This window comes from Melanerpes formicivorus, unplaced genomic scaffold, assembly GCF_026170545.1.
Source record: "Melanerpes formicivorus ecotype bairdi unplaced genomic scaffold, bMelFor1.0.p_v2 SCAF_178, whole genome shotgun sequence".
Lineage (NCBI taxonomy): Eukaryota > Metazoa > Chordata > Aves > Piciformes > Picidae > Melanerpes > Melanerpes formicivorus.
In genome coordinates, this window is record NW_027142530.1 from 195716 (window position 1) to 217841 (window position 22126).

Here is a 22126-nt window from a genome sequence, read left to right on the forward strand (position 1 = left end):
CCCAAGGCTTTGCCTTCTTGGCTGTGGCAATCATCCACCACCAAGTGCTGTGAGGAGACTTCCTAAGGCACCAGGGGGTCCTCAGAGCCTCCTTAAACAGCCCCAGGAAGGCTGGGGACTCTCATCCGCTTGTCCTTCACTCAGCATCACAAATCCCACACCCCACAGCACCTGAGGAGCCTTGACCCATAAATGAGGGACAGGATCTGCCTGCCCAGGCACTGTGGTCAGGGTTTGGCCTTCCTGCTCCATAAACCAAACCCAGAGTTTGCTCTCCTGCACTTTGCCTTTGTCTGTTGCAATCATGGCCTCCACTGAGCTGCTCTAAGGAGCCCTTGGGAGGCTTTGTTGGTAATGAGCCTCAGTGGGGCCAATCAGTGCTTCAAGGTACTTTGTGTTTTCCTTCTGACTTCTGAAGAAGTTTCTTCAGTCTTCTCTCAGTACCTGAGGTTCCTGCAATGAGTCCCAAGTGCCCTCAGGAGATGTTTGTGTCTCTGCAATCTTCTTCAGGATTTCAAAGTGCACCTCACAAAGCTCAATTTTGTATGTCAAAGATAAAATATTTTACTCCATTTCAGTTTAGAGCAGAGATGATAATTCCCCAAGTGACACTGACCCAGGCTGTCTCAGCAGGACATCTGCACTTGCAGGAACATCTGTCCTTCAGGGCTGTCATTGGGTGGACAACTTTGCTCCTCACCCTCCCCAACCTCCCCATTGCTGTCACTGCCCACCTGGGGCTTACAAGGTGATTCAGCAGAATGTGTTCTAATCCAAGAGCCTCTGAATGACAGAGTGGATAAGGACAAGGCTGACCCTGACTGACTGCAAGGGATCCTGAATTCAAATCTATTTCTATGGCTGTGCCTGGAGAGAAGCACCAAGCACACAGACACAGGGACAGAGCTGGCTGGGTCCAGTGCTAGATAGAAACCTTGACCCTGGTGACAGCAAAGGTGTCTGTCCTAACACAGAGAGGTGGAGAGGTAGCTGGCAGAGAGGCTGCCTGGAGTTTGGTTTCCTTCTGCTGGAGTTCAAAGCAAACCCTCACAAAGCTTTGGCATTCTTTGGGCACAAGAACTGAGCCTGGAGAAGTCTGACTTGGTGCTGGACCTTGGTGCAGGTTGTGCCTGGGGAATGTGTGAGTGGGGGAGATGCTGGACACAACTGCTGTGATTCAGGAGAGCTCCAGGGCTCTGGCTTTAGTGCCTGGACTGCCCCTGTGAATAGTCTCTGGGAGATGGGAGTGTTCCTCCATGACCACACTCTGTCCTGTTCTCATCTGCTCTCCAGTGTTTGGCACACTGTGGGTTCGAGGTGCAGTGGTGCTGTTCAGTGTCCCCCCGTCAGCTGTGAGCTGCCACTATCTGTTTGTCTTTGTTACTGGACAGCCAGGGGAATGAGAGTGGATAGGGTTTGGCTGAGCTGGAGTTCATTCTGCCCAGAGCATCTTTCTAGTGCTGTTTTGCAGGGCTCTAGCTGGGTGTTGATACCACAGCAGTGTTTTGGCTGCTGCTGAACCAGCACCCAGGCTCTGCTTTGCCAACATTTCCCTCCCCCAAGAGTGTGCTGAGGCCTGGGCAAGGTCTTGGGAAGGGACACAGCTGGATCCGTTGCCCCAGATCAGATGACGTGTCCAGAGAAGGGCCATGAGGATGATCAGAGGGCTGGAGCACCTCTCCTATGAGGACAGACTGAAGGAGTTGGGGCTGTTCAGGCTGGAGAAGAGAAGGCTCCAAGGTGACCTAATTGTGGCCTTCCAGTATCTGAAGGGGGCCTACAGGAAGGCTGGGGAGGGACTTCTCAGGATCTCAGGTAGTGATAGGACTAGGGGGAATGGAATGAAGCTGGAGGTGGGGAGATTCAGGCTGGATGTGAGGAGGAGGTTCTTCCCCATGAGAGTGGTGAAGCCCTGGAATGGGTTGTGTAGGGAGGTGGTTGGGGTGCCGTCACTGGAGGTGTTTAAGTGCACGCTGGCTGAGGCTCTGGCCAGGCTGATCTAGTGTGGGGTGTCCCTGCCCATGGCAGGGGGGTTGGAACTAGATGATCCTTGTGGTCCCTTCCAACCCTGACTGATACTATGATACTATGATACTATGACCCCAACTGGCCAAAGCTGTATTCCATGCCAGATGACATCAGCTGAGACACAGAAGCTAAGTGAGAGAAGGAAGTGTGGGGATATTGGTGCCTGGGGTCTGTCCTGTAGAGCAACTACTCCATGTGCCAGAGCCCTGCAGGCAGGGAGTTAGCGACTGCTGTGTGCAGATGGGCAGCAGAGAAGAACTTCTCTGTTTGCTATTGTGTCTGCACACAGTCTCTGCTTGGGCTGAGCATTAGGATTCAATAGATTCTACCTTATCACCAACCTTTGGTTCTATTTTCTCCTCTGCTCTGTCCACCTAAGCAGGGCAGTGATAGGGCAGGTTTGGTGGGCATTTGGCCCGCAGGTCACTGTAATGGGTTATGCCCATCCTGAAAGCAGGGGGGAAGGGTTGTGAGAGCCCCCTGGAAAACTGAGTTAGTCTGTTCCATTCGCCCTCCCTGTCCAGCAAAACTATAAAAAGGAAGACACTGCAGCCATTTGCTCTTTTGCTTCTGCCTCACCGGGACAAAAGGACTAAGAGATAGTTCCTGCTGGCTTCCTGGTTCTCTGCCATGTGGCCAGGCCTGGTTTTTCTCCCTGCTGCACCCATGTCTCTCCAAAGGACAGTTGATTTTGTATATCTCCCTATCCATCCTTGTTCCTTCCCCTTGTGAACCCTTCCTGTTACAGTGTTATATATACATATAGATATATATACACACACATATACATACATATACACACACATACACATACATATACACACACATACATATATATTGTGTAAAGAGATTTTTTTACCTCTTTACTTCCAAACCAACTCTAAATTATTTCTCAGTAGATTTACCTCCTCCCTTTTTCTTTATCACCCTTTCTTTCCTTGTTTTTCCCCTTCCCTTATCTCTCCCTATTCTTTCCCCTTCCCTTTTTCTTTTGATCAGGTAAGAGGAAAGCAGAGCAGGGGAAAGATTCTCAGCTTTGCCCCCATCTGAGCTCTTAAATCCCAGTTAAGGCTCAAACCACCACAGTATTTTGGTGCCCAACATGAGGCTTGGACATTAATATTGCCTTTGGAGAGTAATACTTTGTCTGAAAGAAAGGGATTGGAAGTAGAGATGTCAGTTTTGAAGAATCTGATGTTCCAACGTTTTGCATGGGTGTTTGGCTGGAGCTTTTGGCAGGGCCTAGCAACTCACAGAACCCAGCAGAGGATGAGGATGACTCAGAACAGGAAATAATAACTGCTACATCTCTGCCCAGAAAGGAATTAAGGCAAACTTGACTGGATTATGCAAGGAAAGAGGGTGAGCCAAGACTAAGCTGGGCCCTGAGATGCTGGGACGAGGGGATGGACACAGTGGACCCGGATAAGAGGGAGGCAAAGCTTTTAGGCTTCCTCATGATGCTGATCTGGACAAAGAGTTAGCCAAACTCAATGGAACACACACTCTCTGGGCCCAGATCCTCAATGCCATCAAGAGCCGGTACCGCTCAAGAGATGACCTGCCCTGGGCCCCAGTTAGATAGACAACTATGGAACAGGACATTGGGTATCTGAGACAGATGGCTGTGCTGGAAATAATTTATGGGGATGGCCAGCTCCCCTCAGACCCAGATGAGGTGCCCATGAGACAGCCCTTCATAAAGAAACTCACCCAGGGTGCAAAGAAAAGGGAAGCCTGTTTGGGTTGCTGACCTGTGGCAAGACATCGCTGCCCACCTGGACAGGCTGCCAATAAAGGTACGGCACATCGATGCACACATCCCCAAGAGCAGAGCCACAGAGGAGCACAAGCACAACCACCAAGCAGATCTGGCTGCTAAAATCTCCCAAATAGACTTGGACTGGGAACACAAGGCTGAGCTGTTCTTAGCTCGCTGGGCCCATGACACTTCTGGCCACCAAAGGAGAGATGCCACATCCCGGTGGGCTGGGGACAGATCAGTGGACATCTCCATGGAGGCCATCTCACAGGTCATCCATGAGTGTGACATCTGTGCTGCCATCAAGCAGGCCAAGGGCATGAAGCCTCTGTGGTATGGGGGGAGATGGTCGAAATATAAATATGGAGAGGCCTGGCAGATCAACTACATCACCCTTCCTCGGTCTCACAGCAGCAAACATCACCTACTGACCATGGTGGAGGCAAGTACAGGGTGGCTGGAAACCTACCCAGCACCTCATGCCACTGCTCACAACATCATCCTGGGCCTGGAGAGACATGTCTGGTGGAGACACGGCACCCCCGGAAGGATTGAATCAGACAATGGAAGCCACTTCAAGAACCATCTCCTAAGGGATTGGGCAAAGGAACATGGGATTGAGTGGATTTACCACATCCCATACCATGCACCAGCTGTGGAGAAGGTCGAGCGCTACAATGGCTTGCTAAGGACCACCCTAAAAGCCATGGGACCTTTAGGAACTGGGAAAGACACCTAGCTCAAGCCACTTGGTTAGTGAACAGCAGAGGATCTGTGAACCGAGCTGGTCCTGCCCAGTCCGACCTGCTGCACACAGTGGATGGAGATGGAGTTCCTGTGATTGCTGAGAAGAACCTGCTGGGGAAGTCAGTGTGGGTTTTCCCTGCTGCTGGTGAGGGCAAACCAACCTGAGGAGTGGTCTCTGCTGAGGGGTCTGGTTAAGGCTCTCAGTTAAGGCTCAAACCACCACACTTGCTTTGGAAAAAGTCAACCAGAAAAGGCCATGGTGCAGATCTCTGCTCTTCCAGTCCTCTGGAATAGGACTGCAGGTGCAGGATCAGCTTCCCAGGGAGGAGGGAAACAGGTTGCAGAAAGAGCTGCTCAGGAGGTAATGACTCCAGGCATGGTCTTTGCCTCAGAAGGAGGAGTGGGCACAGCACTGAACACAAGCTGTTGTGTTTCCATGGATCAGAGAGGAAGGACATCCATAGACATGGGTGAGAGATGGGAACAAAGCAGATTGTACAGGAAGGAGGAGCCAGCACAAGTTCTGCACCATGAGGGTAATGGAACACTGGAACAGGTTGCCCAGGGAGGGGCTTGGGGTCCCATCCTGGATATATTCAAGGTAAGGCTTGACAGAGCTCTGGGTAGGGAGGTTGTAGACAGGCAGATGATGGTCTCTTCTCCCAGGCACCCAGTACCAGAACAAGAGGACACAGTCTCAGGCTGTGCCGGGGGAGGTTCAGGTTGGATGTTAGGAAGAAGTTCTATACAGAAAGAGTGATTTCGCTATGGAATGGGTTGCCCGGGGAGGTGGTGGAGTCGCCGTCATTGAAGGTGTTCAGAAGGAGACTTGGTGGGGTGCTTGGTGCCATGGGTTAGCTGTTTGGGTGGGTTGGATTGGTTGATGGGTTGGACACGATGATCTTGAAGGTCTCTTCCAACCTGGTTTGGTTTATTCTAATAAAGGTTTTATTCTAAAGGTAACCTGATCTAGTTGAGGATGTCCCTGGGAAGGTTGGACAAGATAACCTTTGGAGGTCCCTTCCAGCCCAGCCCATCCTATGATCAGTGAGATATGGGAACCAAGCAGATTCTGCATGAAGTGCAAAAGGAAGACACCACCTGGGACTTCTCAGAGCTCTGGGACTGGCTATGGTTGTGGATTCCTGCCTTGGGCTTCAGTGTGAAGAAGTTGGTTGGAGCTATAACCCTGAGCTTGTTCCCCTTTGTTTGCATGGCTGTTAGAGTGCAGGGCATGTGTGAGTGCTGCTCTGCTTCAGGGAGCAGAACAGGGGACAGCAAGGACCTCTCTGGGAAGAGCTGGGGCAAATGTCATCTTCAAGAGCAGGCCCTAAGCCTCTGTATTCTCCTAAGCTCCCATTTCAATGACCAGGCCTAAAGCTTGTCTGCATTTCATAGAGCAATACTGAGCAAGACTTTCCTGAGGTTCTTTTCCCTATTCCAAATGCCCTGGGATGGAAAAAACCCTGCACACAGGGAAGAAGGCCAACTGCAGATGGGTTGTGGCAGGAGAAAAGTGACCACCCAGGCACAGGAATTGCCCTCCCCCAGACTCAACACCGCTGTGGCCACATCTGGATTCCTGGTATCTAGGTGCAGAGTTCAGAAGTCCGAAGGGGAAGCCAGGAACTGGGGAGGCTGCAGAGGAGATTTTCCAGGATGGGGATTGACATCTCTGTGGAAAGGCTGAGGGACCTGGGCTGCTTCAGCCTGCTGAATGGAGGCTCAGGGCACTGCCATAGCAGTGTGCACATGGTTGAAGGGTGGTTTCAGAGAGGATGGAGCTCTTCTGGGGAGTGGGGAGAGACCAAAACCTCCACACAGTGTAGCTTGGAAGGTTCAGAGTGGAGAGGAGGCCAAAGAAATGTCCCTGAAAGGGCAGAGCTGCTATGCATGAGGCCATCCAGAGATGTCAGAAAATGGCAGGGAGAGCTGAGACAGCTCAGGGAAGGGATGTAAATAGCAGGGGCAGAGCTGGATGGGGAAGCAGGATTGGTGTCAGCAGACTGAAGGGAAAGAGCTGCAGGCATGGGACAGTGTAGGACAGGCTGCAGTAGGAATGGCCAAGGGCTCTGGCAAGCCTGAGAGGCCTTGGTCTCTGTCCTTGGTCTTTGTCCCCTTGGCTCTGGCAGTTGCCTCTGCCACCAAGGCCTGTGAGGAGAAATTTTGCTCTGAGGCTTTGAGGTTCTTCTATTGCAAGGGCAGTGGTCAGGGCTTGGCTTTTCTGCTTCCTAGACCAAAGGCAAGTTTTTCTCCCCTGTACTTTGCCTTTGTCTCCCTGCAATCCTGGCCTCTAACAAGCTGCTCTAATGAGTCCCTGGGGAGCCTTTGTCAGTAACAAGCCTCAGTGAGGCCAATCAATGCTTCAAGGTACTTTGGAGTTTGCTTCTGACTTGGACTTCTTGAGAAGCTTCTTGACAGTACCTTGGCAGAGTCTCCTGGCAGTACCTGAGCATCATGTAATCAGCCCCAAATACTCCATGGGGCTCATTAAATACTGCTGAACCTCTCATTATTGCCAAGGTATCTGCAGCTAATTGGAGACGATTTTATTACACGAAACATCTGATCAAAACTATTTTTAAAGGTACATTTCATTCCTTTTCAGCAGGAGTTGTCTCTTTGGAAGCAAACCACAGCAAAACCTGACAAGGTCCTACCCTGCTCACTGCTCATCCTCACTCCCCACTGCCCCCAGCAGAGCCATGAGCCACAGGTGAGGGACAGGATCTGCTGTGCCAGGGGATGGGGGTCAGGGCTTGGCCCTTTGGATCAATGAAACCCCTCCAGGTTTCCTCAGCAGCAGAGCCACCTTTAGCTGCTTGTCCTGACCTGCCAGCACTGCCTCAGTTCTCTGCTCTCACCACAGCCTGGAGATGCTTCAGTGTCTCCAGTGATGCTCCCCTTGCATCCACTGTATCCTGCTCTAACCAGACCCTGGGGACCCTATCCCAGTATGCTTCACTGGGACCCATTAAGAGTAGAAGAAACTTCAGAGTTTGAAACTGACTTTGACTTCTGGAGAGGTTTCATCAGCTTCTCAGTCTCTGAAGTTCATGGACTTGGCAGCAAAGCCACCAGAGGGATCCTTTAAAATACCTGGGCTGGTCCTTTTGTGCTGAGCCAGGCCAGGCTCCTGGACTGGAAGGTGTTGCTGGCAAGCAGGCAGCACTGCAGAAGACAGCTCTGACCAGGAGCTGCTCCTCTGCACAGCACAGCAGGGCTGAGGACACTGCCAGAGGATCTCAGAGAGATGAGGAAGGCAGAGAGAGCTTTGAGGTGTCCAGGACTGGGAGAGTGACTGAGAGCTCGCTGGAGGAAAAGTCAATGCTGTAGCTCCTGCAGGCATTTCCATCTCAGCAGCTGACATTCAGCTGAAGGCTCCTGGAGTGTGCACACAGAAGGATGACCAAAGCCCTTCAGTTCCATCCTGTGAGCAGCAGTGAGCAGAGCTGGGTAAGGAGAAGGCTTCACCCCCAGCCCCTTTGCCTTTCTCTCTTCCCTTCACTGTCTCTGCAGCACTGCAGGCCTGCTCCCTGTTTCTCCCCCTCTCCATGGGACTCTTATTCCATGGGATTGGGCTGTTGGTCACTTTCTGTTCTGACTCCAGAGGAATCTTCATGGCAATTCTGGGTCCCTGCTGCATTTGAAGTTGTCATGAAATCTGCCATTGGGTTGGTAGTGATGGGGAATGAGCTGATCCATTCCTCATGCACCTCAGGGACAGGGCTTACAATGAGGCTGAGAGAAGTGTGCCCTGACTTGTCTCTGTCTTTCCCTCCTTGGACAGGTCTCCATGGCCAGAGGCAGCAGATGGCCAACAGCAGCTCCATCACCCACTTCCTCCTCCTGCCATTCCCAGGCACAAGGCAGCTGCAGCTCCTGCACTTCTGCCTCTTCCTGGCCATCTACCTGGCTGCCCTGCTGGGCAATGGCCTCATCATCACCACCATAGCCTGGGACCACCACCTCCACACTCCCATGTACTTCTTCCTCCTCAACCTCGCCCTCCTTGACCTGGGATTCATTTCCACCACTGTGCCCAAGTCCATGGCCAATTTTCTTTGGGACACCAGGGACATCTCCTATGCAGGATGTGTTCTCCAAGTCTTCTTTTTAGTATTCCTAATGTCAGCAGAGTATTTTCTCCTCACCACCATGTCCTACGATCGCTATGTTGCCATCTGCAGACCCCTGCACTATGAGACCCTCCTGGGCAGCAGAGTTTGTCTCCACCTGGCAGCAGCTGCCTGGGCCTGTGGGGCTCTCTATGCTCTGCTGCACACAGCCAATACATTTTCCCTGCCCCTCTGCCAGGGCAATGTTGTGGACCAGTTCTTCTGTGAAATCCCCCAGATCCTCAAGCTCTCCTGCTCCACATCCTACCTCAGGGAGCTTTGGCTTATTGTGGCCAGTGTCTGCTTAGTCTTTGTCTGTTTTGTGTTGATTGTGGTGTCCTATGTGCAGATCTTCAGGGCAGTGCTGAGGATCCCCTCTGAGCAGGGACGCCACAAAGCCTTTGCCACCTGCCTCCCTCACCTGGTTGTGATCTCCCTGTTTGTCAACACTGTAATCTTTGCCTACATGAAACCCTCCTCCATCTCCTCCCCATCCCTTGATGTGGTGGTGTCAGTTCTGTACTCAGTGGTGCCTCCAGCAGTGAACCCTCTCATCTACAGCCTGAGGAACCAGGAGCTCAAGACTGCCCTGAGCCAACTGAACCCTGGATGCTTTCAGAAGCAATAAACTCTTTGTCTTCTCCTGCAGAGCAGTTCTGATCTCACTCACAGTATGGTTTCTCTCTTTTTGGCTGCTGCTGGTGCTGTTACCCTTGTGAGAATATTGTTTCCCCACCACAGTCTTTCTTCAGACCATTTCTGATTCAGTGTTGCCCTGTCTGGTGTGACCCAGAGACTGCAGACAGGAGCAGCTGTGCTCCCTGGATGTGCAACATGCAAGGAAAACTTCTTCCCATCTAGAAGTTCATAGCAGAGACAGAGGAGTCTTGTAAAACTTTATTTCAATAAAGGGAGAGTCCACAGGACAACTCCCTGTGGGGTCTCTCTCATTGCTGAAAGCACAGCTCCCCTTTCATCCTACATTTCTGGATGCAAATTTCCCTCTCCCTTTCCCCACCTGCTCAGGTACTCAGGATTTAGTCCTTCCTGAAAGCCTTGCTACATGTCCTCCTTCACATGAACCCTCCCTGATTCATACATCCTATGCTCATTTAAATTAGCTTCTCCACTTCTCTGGGTGGGGAAGTTAACATTCAGTAGTCTGTTAAGCCTGTGCTCTGGCCTAAAAGTTCAGCAGTTCAGGCTGTGTTCAGTGTCTGCTATCTGCAGACAGACCCCTACTGATTTACAGCAAGGTTCAAAGGAAGGGACTTAGCAGAGGCCCCTTTGTGATTTACATACACATAGGGAAGGTGAACTGTCTGGTTCCTCCCTTTCTCTTCCAACTCCCTCTTAGCCAATTCTTCCTTTGTAAAGACACTCCCTCCTTTTGATCCCATCAACCCCTCCTCTCCTTGCTTTAATAATTGCCTTTACAAAATTAATTCCCCATTAACTAAATCCTTTCCTCTTGGCTCGTTTCTGATGTTGATCTTATTTGCAGATACATCACACTGCTCTTTTTTATAGCCTTTTCAGGCTCACTTGATATGGCTACAACCTGCACCTGCCTGACTGCAGAATGGATAAGCCATACAAACCAGGGTATCAGACATGGTAGAAAGATTAGAGCTGCTGCTGCACAAAGAGAGAAGAATGACACTCATTTGACCCATGGCCCACCAGGCAATCAAGACAATGTGTCCCATTCCAGTCCTATCCAGGTTTGGACTGGTCCATGAGCTATTTCCCTGCTGTTGGTGTCTATATTTATTGCTGCCTCCCCATTGGCCTCAATCTTTAGGCACCAATCAGATGTATGAAACTTTCCACATCCACCTCCTTCCTCAGCTAATAGACAGTCTGGAGAGTCCATTCTGGTGCATTGCCTCTCACACCTGAGTTTGGTGTTTGGCTAATAGCACAAAGTACTACTACAAAGGAAAAGTACAAAATAACAACAATAATAGTAATAAAAAAAGCAAATTATAAAAAAGAAAGAAAAAATATTTAATATAAAAAACAATTTAACATAATAATAATTAAAAAAAAAAAACAAACAAATAAACCCCATAAGGATTACTAACAAAAAATAACTATTAACAAAAAACATGAGGATTATTAGCAAAATAGAAATTTACAAAAATTTAAAATGAACAATAAGGACAAAATATTAAATACAAAAAAGGTTAAAAAGAAAATAAAAAAGGAAAAAATAAAATAAAATAAAAAAGAAAAAAATAAAATAAAATAAAATTTAAAATTAAATAAAAAAGTAATTAAAAATTAGATTATAAAATAACATTAAAAATTAATTAATACAAGATTAAAGTATGTTAAATAAAATTCAAGAAAAACTAAAAGCTATAACAAAATCAATAAATAAAAAAAGATTTAAAAGAAAAATAAAATTATCTAAAAAAATATTAAAAATTATAGACCAAAAATACAGATAACAACAAAAGAAAAAATATTTAAAAGGCATATTAAAAACTTTAATTATATTAAAAATTAGATTATAAAAATTAAATAAAAATAATAAAAATTAAAAAATAAAAATTAATTAAAAATGTATTAAAAAATAAAATAAAAATCTAAATAAAAAAATGTAAAAAATAATTTTTTTTAAAAGGTAAAAAAATAAAACCAAAACAAAATAAAATTAAAATATTAAAAAATAGATTAAATAAAAAATTAAGATATTAAAAAGATTAATTTTTTAAATTGAAATAAAAATTATAGAAAATTTAAAAATAGATTAAATAAAGCAAACAATAAAAAAATAATTAAAATAGTTTTTAAAAAATAATATAAGATAAAAAAATAATAAATTTTAAAAATTGGATTAAAAATTAAAATTAAGAAAAATATTTTAAAATAAAACACTTAAAAATTAAAATTAAAAATAAAATTTAAAAAAATAAAAATAATAAAAACCAAAATTTAATAAAAGTAAAAAATCTATCAAGAAAAAATCAACAAAACAAAAGAGAGGATGTATATTTTATAGCTAAGGGGGTTTAGTGATAGCAGCAAGAAATGTCTACCCCATGTCAACTGCAATCATCGCAATGAACAACGGCAGAGGAATCAAGGCCATGAGCACACAGCATTTCCCATGCAGTCGAACATCGATCACAACAACTGCTATGGTAATCTGGGATCAAAAGCATCACTCAGAAGAATGCACCACAGCACCGTGTGAATTAGGACTGGCTGTTATGATTGTTTAATTGTTGTGTGACTAGAGGAAATGTTCCTATGGATTTCTATGTCACCTCACCAGTTTGCCTTAGTTTTAAATAGTTAATGGGAAAGTCAAAATTCCTTACAACACAGCATGCATTCTCATTTTAGGTTAAAAACAAACAAACAAAGAAAAGGCCTAGGCCATGAAGTAGCCCAGGGTAAGCCAGGGATGGATCAGGAGAGAGAGAAATAGAGAACTGAGAAGTGTCCTTGGTGTGCTGCACCCTTGCTCTCCCAGCCTTGCACTGCTCTCCCTATGGCTTGGGGGTTTGTCACCTCCTGCCAGCTCAGAATTAGAATTAATGGAATAGAATAAACCAGGTTGGAAGAGACCTTCAAGATCATCGCGTCCAACCTATCATCCAACATCACCTAATCATCTGTGCTTGGACCACAGCCAACAGGGAGCTGATAGAAAACTTTGGAGGTCAAAAACCTTCAGGGTCTGTGCAAGTGGCAAAAGATCCCAGGATGATTCAGCATCCAAGGCTCTCCAGCTCAGAGAAACACCTGATGGAAGTCAATGATCTCCCCCTCTAAAAACAGTGACCCTACAGCCAGAGCCTTGGAGCTCTCCTGGATCACAGCAGCTGTGTCCAGCATCTCCCCCACTCAGACATCTCTCTGGCACAACCTGCACCAAGGGCCAGCACCAAGTCAGACTTCTCCAGGCTCAGTTCTTTTGCCCTAAGAATGCCAAAGCTTTGTGAGTGTTTGCCCTGAGCACCAGTAGAAGGGAACTGAACTCCAGGGCACCCTCTGCCAGCCACCTCTCCACCTCTCTGTGTCTTTGGACAGACACCTTTGTTGTCACCAGGGACAAGGTTTCTATCTTGCACTGAACCCAGCCAGCTCTGTCCCTGTGTCTGTGTGCTTGGTGCTTCCCTCCAGGTACAGCCATAGAAATAGATTTGAATTCAGGATCCCTTGCAGTCAGTCAGGGTCAGCCTTGTCCTTACCCACTCTGTCATTCAGAGGCTCTTGGATTAGAACACATTCTGGTGAATCACTTTGTAAGCCCCAGGTGGGCAGTGACAGCAATGGGGAGGTTGGGGAAGGTGAGGAGCAAAGTTGTCCACTCAATGTCAGACCGAAGGACAGATGTGCCTGCAAGTGCAGATGTCCTGCTGAGACAGCCTGGGTCAGTGTCACTTGGGGAATTATCATCTCTGCTCTGAACTGAAATGGAGTAAAATATTTTATCTTTGGCATACAAAATTGAGCTTTGTGAGGTGCACTTTGAAATCCTGAAGAGGATTGCAGAGACACAAACATCTCCTTAGGGCACTTGGGACTCATTGCAGGAACCTCAGGTACTAAGAGAAGACAGAAGAGACATCTTCAGAAGTCAGAAGGAAAACACAAAGTGCCTTGAAGCACTGATTGGCCCCACTGAGGGGCATTACCAACAAAGCCTCCCAAGGGCTCCTTAGAGCAGCTCAGTGGAGGCCATGATTGCAGCAGACAAAGGCAAAGTGCAGGAGAGCTAACTCTGGGTTTGGTTTATGGAGCAGAAAGGCCAAACCCTGACCACAGTGCCTGGGCAGGCAGATCCTGTCCCTCATGTATGGGTCAGGGCTCCTCAGGTGCTGTGGGGTGTGGGGTTTGTAATGCTGAAAGAAGGACAAGGGGATGACAGTCCCCAGCCTTCCTGGGGGTGTTTAAGGAGGCACTGAGGACCCCCTGGTGCCTTAGGAAGTCTCCTCACAGCCCTTGGTGGTGGATGATTTCCACAGCCGAGAAGGCAAAGCCTTGGGTTCTCCTGATGACTTCCAGCCTTGCCAGTGCCCATTGCCATCCCCACCACAGGTTGTCCTACACTGTCCCCCACACTGGGTTTGGTTTCTGCAACAGAAAGGTCAAGCCCTGACCACAGAGCCTGGGCAGTCAGATGCAGAGAGACTCAAGCTAAAGTTTCACCTCCCTGGCCTTGGTGGGAGAGGCAACTGCCATAGAGAGGAGGAGAAAGACCTCAGTCCTGTTGAGCTTTCAGCCTTGCAGGTGGTGCTACACTGCCCCATGCCTGCAGCTCTTTCCTTTCATGCTCTTGACACCCATCTTGCATTCCTAGCAGCTCTCAGTATGACATTTCTGTACCCTCCCTGCTCTGTCTCTACTCTCCATGGCCATTTCTTGAAACACAGAGCCAGGACTTGTTGGACCACAAGGATCCCCTTTGAGTGACTTTTCTTTGTCCTCACCTCCTGTATGCTCTCAGTGGTAGGAGAGGATCTGGCTGGCCTCAAACCAGGACACCTCCACTCTGAGCCCTAATATTTGCACTCTATGGAGGTTGTCTTCCCTTCACACAACCACCAGAAGCTGCATCATCCCCAGATTTCTAGCAGGTGCCCACTGCATCTGTAGTGCCCTGAGCTTGTATTTCACCAGGTTACAGAAGCCCCAGTCACTCAGGCTCTCCATCCCAGTCCTTGCAGATATCCTCTGAAGCTTCTCAGGCTCTTTAAAATTCCTTCAGGGCAGGAGGTCCAAAACCAGACACTAAGAATCCAGATGTGGTCACAGCAGGCCTGAGTGCAGGGGAGGAGAACCTCTGTGTCTGGGTGGCCACACCCTTCCTACCACAGCCCAGCTGCACTTGGCCGCCTGCACTCTGCTCAGGCTCTGCTCCATCCCAGGCCATTGGCAATGGTCCCTGCCAGAGGCCTTTCTGCCTGGGCACTGAGCAGAACCTCCAGTTGCAAAGCAAAACCCAAGGCACCTCCCTGCTGCTGCCTCTCAGCTTGGCAGGCACAAGGGATGGCACAGTCCCCAGCCCAGCCCTGAGCCTGCTGCTGTGCAGGAGAGCCTGAAGCACAGCTGAGCTGCCCATGGCATTGCCACCCATCTCCTCCCTTGTGTCCATGAGCTGCTCAGCTACAGGTCACCTCCTGCTCCTGTTGCTTGCCAATGGCACAAAGGGACTGGACTTTGCAGTGGCCTCACACTCACCTCAGGGCCATGTGGCTCCTCCTGCCCTAGGAGCTCCTCTGCTCTCCCTGATGTCCCAATGCTGGCCCAACGCTTCAGCCTGCTTGTGGCCTGGCAGCTGAGCAGGCACAAGAAACCTCTCCAGGGCCTTCCAAGGCAGGTCCCTGCTGCTGCCTTGCAGCTTCTCCTGCAGCCACAGCCAAGCCCTGTCCCTGCTGCTGTCTCCTCAGGCCCTCAGGTGGCAGGGAGGTGACAACCCAGCTCCAAGGCTCTTCCTGCAGAGGCCACCAGGTGCTTAGGGACAGGGAGTTACACAAGTCTCTTGCCCTCCACATGCCTTCAGATGGGGACACTGGCAGCTGGGAGGCCAAAAGCACAGAGGCCAGGCAGGAGTCAGGGGCTGCCCTCTCAGCTGCTGCAGCAAGAAGTGACCTCCCAGTCCCTTTGCTGCCCTCTTCCTGCTGCTGCCCTATCAGCTGCTGAGCCAGCAGTGACCTCCCAGGCCCTGCCCAGCCTTGTGCCTGCTGCTGTGCAGGAGATCCTGAGGCAGAGCTGAGCTGCCCATGGCATTGCCATCCATCTGCTCCTGGTGTTTGTGAGCTGCTCAGCCGCAGACCACCTCCTGCTCTTCTTCCAAGGTCATGAGGCTGCTCTGAGAGTTCCCAGCTCCTGCCATGTGCCAGAGGCCAAGCAGAATCCCTCAAGAATGGGAGGGGATGCAGGTGAGGAGTCAGAGCAGAGGATGGAGGACTAGGGCTGAGGTGTCCTGATTTGGGCTGAGGACTCAAAGCTGTCTTTGAAATCTGTGGCTCAGGCCTAGGCTGAGGAGAGTCTTTGGTGTTCTGCTGAGGATGCTGTGCAGGGCTCAGGTGAGGACCAGCTCTGAGTTGCACAGCTTGGGATGGGGCTCTGTTGAGGGCTGGGGTAAAGGGTAAGGCCTCAATGCCAAGGGTAAGGGCCTGGACCAGGGTGAACAATGATTGCAAAGTCAGGGTCAGGGGTAGGTGTGTGAGAGGCTGAGGTGGGAGGGGTCAGTTGAGGGATGAGCCCAGCTCCAGTGGGTTAGAGCAGGGGACTGGGTTCTTGGGAGGAGTAGGGGTGGTGGGGACTAGTTAGAGTGTGAGGGGTCCAGGCTGTACTGGGAGGGGATTGGAGGATGGAGATTCCATTGAGACAATGCCTAATGTGTATTTGGATGGATTAAAAGGATCCTGTTTGGACTGGGACATGGCTCAGATGGTACTGGGAGGGCGTGGGGGTGTGCAGTTTGTACTGGGATGGATTTATTCAGTACTGGGAAGGGAGCCAGGGGATACATTCTGTGCTGGGATGGGACCCAGACTATAGAGGAAGCAGACTAGATGAGATAGCATTTACTGGGATGAGACCACGTCTGTACTGGGAGGGGTTAAAGGAAAAATATTTGGGCTGAGTCTATACTTGAAGGGGGTCAGGGTATCCAGGATTGACTCTGAGTAGGTGCAGTCAGTAATGGGAGGGGAATGGGGAATGAAGGCATGAGGAGATCTCCTGTTCTGATGGCAGTGCTGCTCTGGAGCACAGCTCTGTCCCACAAGCAGCCCTGGCCTGACCCTGCCTGCAGTCCCAGCACTGCCCAACAGTAGCACAGTGCCCAAGCTGCCAGAGCACTCAGGCCTTGCCCCAGCACAGAGGCTCAACAGGAGAGGGTGGAAGGGAAGAAAGAGCAGCTGAGGACAGCCCAAGCTCTGGGGCTCCCTGGCACTGCTGCTGTGCTGGGACTCTGCCCCTCCACCTCTGCACACAGGCACTGCCCTGCAGCTCCACAGAAACCTTGGAGGAAGGAGCTCAGAGAAACAACTCCCTGCAGGGTCCTTTATTGTGCTGAACACACAGGGAGCACAGCTCCTCATGTCTGCAGCCTCTGGGTCACACCAGGCAGGACAACACTGAACCAGAAATGGTTTGAAGAAAGACATTTATGTGGGAACAACATTCTCACAAGGGGAACAGCACCAGCAGCAGCCTGAACTCCAGCAGCCAGGCTGGGGCTGCACTGAGGGACATCAGAACTGCTCTGCAGGAGAAGACAAAGAGTTTATTGCTTCTGAAAGCATCCAGGGATCAGTTGGCTCAGGGCATCTTTGAACTCTTGGTTCCTCAGGCTGTAGATGAGAGGGTTCACTGCTGGAGGTACTACTGAGTACAGAACTGACACCACCAGGTCCAGGTATGGGGAGGAGATGGAGGAGGGCTTCAGGTAGGCAAAGAAGGCAGTGCTTGTAAGCAGGGAGACCACAGCCAGGTGAGGGAGGCAGGTGGCAAAGGCTTTGTGCTGTCCCTGCTGAGAGGGGATCCTCAGCACTGCCCTGAAGATCTGCACATAGGACACCACAATGAACACAAAACAAAGAAAGACCAAACAGGTACCAACCATAATAAGCCAAAGTTCCCTGAGGTAGGATGTGGAGCAGGAGAGCTTGAGGATCTGGGGGATTTCACAGAAGAACTGCTCCACAGCATTGCCCTGGCAGAGGGGCAGGGAAAATGTATTGGCTGTGTGCAGCAGAGCATAGAGAAAACCACAGGCCCAGACAGCTGCTGCCAGGTGGACACAAACTCTGTTGCCCAGGAGGGTCTCATAGTGCAGGGGTCTGCAGATGGCAATGTAGCGATCGTAGGACATGGTGGTGAGGAGAAAATACTCTGCATTAATTAGGAACATGAAAAAGAAGACCTGGAGAACACATCCTGCATAGGAGATATCCCTGGAGTCCCAAAGGGAATTGGCCATGGATTTGGGGACAGTACAGGAGATGGCACCCAGGTCAAGGAGGGCGAGGTTGAGGAGGAAGAAGCACATGGGGGTGTGGAGGTGGTGGTCCCAGGCTATGGTGGTGATGATGAGGCCATTGCCCAGCAGGGCAGCCAGGTAGATGGCCAGGAAGAGGCAGAAGTGCAGGAGCTGCAGCTGCCTTGTGCCTGGGAATGGCAGGAGGAGGAAGTGGGTGATGGAGCTGCTGTTGGCCATCTGCTGCCTCTGGCCATGGAGACCTGTCCAAGGAGTGAAAGGCAGTGACAAGTTAGGGCACACTTCTCTCAGCCTCATTGTAACCTCTGTCCCTGAGCTGCATGAGGAATGGATCAGCTCAGTCCCATCACTACCAACCAATGGCAGAGTTCATCACAGCTTCATATGGAGCAAGGACGCAGAATTGCCATGAAGACTCCGCTGGAGTCAGAACAGAAAGTGACCAACAGCCCAATCCCAGGGAACAAGAGTCCCATTGTGGTGGGTTGAAATTTCCCCCAACATTAGCTTTGCCAGAGCAGCTCAGTCAGAAGCAAATGAAGCTGTATTGACAAGCAAGAGCTACACTCTACAATGGAATTCAATGAACAGGTAAAAAACATACAGGAGTGACAATATTAGACAGGTATTTACAATTAGCAAATGACATGAAACCCCCAGGTCAGAGACCAGGGAAGCTGTTTCACTGCCCCTAAACCCTATCCCCCTGTTCCAAGAGAGAAAGGAGGAGTGAAGAGAGAAAAAAGCAGTGGGTTAGACTTAGCCAAGGCCAGCCAAAGCAGGTGATCTCTCCTGAGCAAAGCAAAACCGCTGAGATCAGAAGAGAGAGAATTGTTATGGTACAGTTCCTCTGGTTCCAGATATTTATCCAATGAATTTGTTTAGAATAATCTTTTCTTTTCCTTTTTACACCCAAGAGTGATCTATTTATTTTGTTTCTACTTTTCTGCTCAAAATCTGTAACTAAATTTTAAAGGCATTGCCTAAAACCACCACACCCATGGAGAGGTGGAGAAACAGGGAGCAGGCCTGCAGTGCTGCAGAGACAGTGAAGGGAAGAGAGAAAGGCAGAGGGGCTGGGGGTGAAGCCTTCTCCTTACCCAGCTCTGCTCACTGCTGCTCACAGGATGGAACTGAAGGGCTTTGCTCCTCCTTCTGTGTGCACACTCCAGGAGACTTCAGCTGAGCGTCAGCTGCCGAGATGGAGATGCCTCCAGGAGCTACAGCTGCAGTGTCCTGAACCCACAGCCTCACCATGTCTGTGACTGCGGTGAGTTCTCCTCCAGTGAGCTCTCAGCATCCTCCCAGTCCTGGCCACCTCGAAGCTGTTGCTGCCTTCGTCATCTCCCTGAGATCCTGTGGCAGTGTCCTCAGCCCTGCTGTGCTGTGCAGAGGAGCTGCTCCTGGTCAGAGCTGTCTCCTGAAGTGCTGCCTGATTGCCAGCAGCAACCTCCGACCCAGGAGCCTGGCATGGCTCAGCAGCTCAGGACCAGCCCAGCACATTTATAGGAGCCCTCTGGTGGCTTTGGTGTCAATTCCAGGAACCTCAGAGACTGAGAAGCTGATGAAACCTCTCCAGAAGTCAAAGTCAGATTCAAACTCTGAAGTTTCTTCTACTCTTAATGGGTCCCAGTGAAGCATACTGGGAAAGGGTCCTCAGGGGCTGGTTAGAGCAGAAGGAGACAGTGGATGCAAGGGAAGCTTCACTGGAGGCACTGAAGCATCTCCAGGCTGTGGTGAGAGCAGAGAAGTGAGGCAGTGCTGACAGGTCAGGACAAGCAGCTAAAGGTGGCTCTGCTGCTGAGGAAACTTGGAGGGGTTTCATTGATCCAAAAGGCCAAGCCCTGACCCCCAGCCCCTGGCAAGGCAGATCCTGTCCCTCACCTGTGGCTCTGGGCTCTGCTGGGGGCAGTGGGGAGTGATGATGAGCAGTGACCAGGGTAGGACCCTGTCAGGTTTTGCAGTGGTTTGCTTGCAAAGAGACAACTCCTGCTGAAAAGGAATGAAATGTACCTTTAAAAATACTTTTTATCAGATGCTTTGTGCAATAAAAACCTCTCCAATTAGCTGCAGAAACTTTGGCAATAATGAGAGGTTCAGCAGTATTTAATGAGCCCCATGGAGTATTTGGGGCTGATTACATCATCCTTAGGTACTGCCAGGAGACTCTGCCAAGGTACTGCCAAGAAGCCTCTCAAGAAGTCCAAGTCAGAAGCAAACTCCAAAGTACCTTGAAGCACTGATTGGCCTCACTGAGGCTTGTTACTAGCAAAGGCTCCCCAGGGACTCGTTAGAGCAGCTTGTTAGAGGCCATGATTGCAGGCAGACAAAGGCAAAGAACAGGGGAGAAAAACTTGCCTTTGGTCTATGAAGCAGAAAGGCCAAGCCCTGACCACTGCCCTTGCAATAGAAGAACCTCAAAGCCTCAAAGCCAAGTTTCTTCTCACAGGCCTTGGTGTCAGAGGCAACTGCCAGAGCCAAGGGGACAAAGTCCTTGGTCCTGTTGGGCCTCTCAACCTTGCCAGAGCCCTTGGCCATCCCTACTGCAGCCTCTCCTTCACTCTCCCATGCCTGCTGCTCTTTCCCTTCAAGAGATGGGATGAATGCACAAACAGATTTTAGAAGACAAATTAAGTCTACACAGCCTCTGAAGTGCAAACCCCTCCAAGAACAACCCTAGCAGAGTGAACAGAAGATGAAGTTTCAGCAAGTGAGGCATATGTAAGACGCCATCTACCAGCACAGGGACAATAAACTACTGGCTAAAAACAGCAAATGGAATCACTAACAGTCTTAGAAATTGGTAGAAGTGTCACAGACTCACAGAAACATTCAGGTTGCAAAAGACTCTCAGGATCACCAAGTCCAACCCAGAACCCTACTCCACAAGGGTCACCCATGAATCGTATCTCCAAGCACCACAACCAAACCTCCTTTAAATACATCCAGGGTTGGGGACTCCACCACCTCCTTGGGTAGCACATTCCAGTCCCTGACCACTCTTCCAGTGACAAAAAATATTTCATACTGTCCAGTCCAAGCCTCCCCTGTTGCAGCTTGAGGCTGTTCCCTCTTGTTCTGTTGCGGATTACCTGTGAGAAGAGACCAACATCAACGTTTCTCCACAATGTCCTTTCAGGCACCTGTAGAGAGCCACGAGGTCTTCCCTCAGCCTCCATCAGTCAGTCTTCATCAGAATTTATTCTCCAGGCCCTTCCCCAGCTTCCCTGCCCTCCTCTGCACTGGCTCCAGCATCTCCACATCTCTCTTGGATTGTGGTGCCCAAAACTGGACACAACACTTGAGCTGTGGCCTCACCAGAGCGGAGTACCAGGGGACAATCAGAATACAGTAGATCGCATTACTCCTGAGATTCCAGTCACAGCCTTAGACTACTATCCAGGAAGGATGTTTTAAACCAGGATGACACAGGGGTATCAGTCAATACCTAACAGCCAATATATATCTGCACATTGCCACAGCAACCCCATGCAGTGCTACAGGCCGGGGTCAGAGTGGCTGGACAGAAGGCAGCCTTGGTGGTTGTGCTGGGTTGAGGCAGCCCCCTTCCCCACCCCTGGCAACAATAAACACTCAGACAAATGGATTGCAAAAGTGATGGAAAGTTTAAATAGAAAGCAGTGAACTTTTACAGAAATTCAAAATCACAGTGACAAGAAAAAATTCCCAAACAGACCCAGAGAGATCCCATCCCTACCTGAGGGTACACCTGAGACCCCCAGGGCTCCTTCTTCCCCCTCCCACTGCTAGGCTAGTCTCAGCTGGCCAGATCTGAGACTGCCCATCCCCCCGTGGCCTTGGGCCAAGCCCAAAGCCAGGAGACATCTACCCCAGTTACCGGCTGACGGAGGAGGAAGAGAAGAGAGCGTGCTAGACTCCGCCCTGGATCTTATAGAATAGAATAGAATAGAATAGAATAAACCAGGTTGGAAGAGACCTTCAAGATCATCGTGTCCAACCTATCATCCAACACCACCCAATCAACTAACCCATGTAACCAAGCACCCTGTCAAGTCTCCTCCTGAACACCTCCAGTGACGGCGACTCCACCACCTCCCCAGGCAGCCCATTCCAATGGGCAATCACTCTCTCGGTGTAAAACTTCCTCCTGACCTCCAGCCTGAACTTCCCCTGGCGCAGCCTGAGACTGTGTCCTCTTGTTCTGGTGCTGGCTGCCTGGGAGAAGAGACCAACCTCTGCCTGTTTACAACCCCCCTTCAGGTAGTTGTAGAGAGCAATAAGGTCACCCCTGAGTCTCCTCCTCTCCAGGCTAAGCAGCCCCAGCTCCCTCAGTCTCTCCTCATAGGGCTTGTGTTCCAAGCCCCTCACTAACTTCGTTGCCCTTCTCTGGACTCGTTCCAGCAAGTCAACCTCCTTCCTAAACTGAGGGGCCCAGAACTGGACACAGGACTCGAGGTGTGGCCTAACCAGTGCAGTGTACAGGGGCAGAATGACCTCCCTGCTCCTGCTGGCCACACT

At 49.9% G+C, this 22126-nt stretch overlaps 3 protein-coding genes across 3 annotated transcripts in view; 2 read left to right on the forward strand and 1 right to left on the reverse strand.

Moving 5' to 3' along the window:
• LOC137457418 (zinc finger protein 208-like) overlaps positions 1–22126 on the forward strand; it is a gene marked incomplete at its 5' end in the record, with an annotated part of 316357 nt that overhangs the window by 125906 nt on the left and 168325 nt on the right.
• LOC137457407 (olfactory receptor 14A16-like) lies at positions 8343–9283 on the forward strand. The gene has a single exon (XM_068169302.1). The coding sequence runs from the start codon at positions 8351–8353 to the stop codon at positions 9281–9283; it is 933 nt and encodes a 310-aa protein (XP_068025403.1). The 5' UTR covers positions 8343–8350.
• Positions 16791–17677, reverse strand: LOC137457415 (olfactory receptor 14A16-like). Its single transcript, XM_068169311.1, has one exon. It carries the CDS (start codon positions 17675–17677, stop codon positions 16913–16915), a length of 765 nt encoding a protein of 254 aa, XP_068025412.1. The 3' UTR covers positions 16791–16912.

What these genes read in the sequence shown, in the direction of transcription:
- LOC137457415 (XM_068169311.1), bottom strand. Translation starts at nt 17,677, where the DNA reads ATGTGCTTCTTCCTCCTCAACCTCGCCCTCCTTGACCTGGGTGCCATC.
- LOC137457407 (XM_068169302.1), top strand. Translation starts at nt 8,351, where the DNA reads ATGGCCAACAGCAGCTCCATCACCCACTTCCTCCTCCTGCCATTCCCA.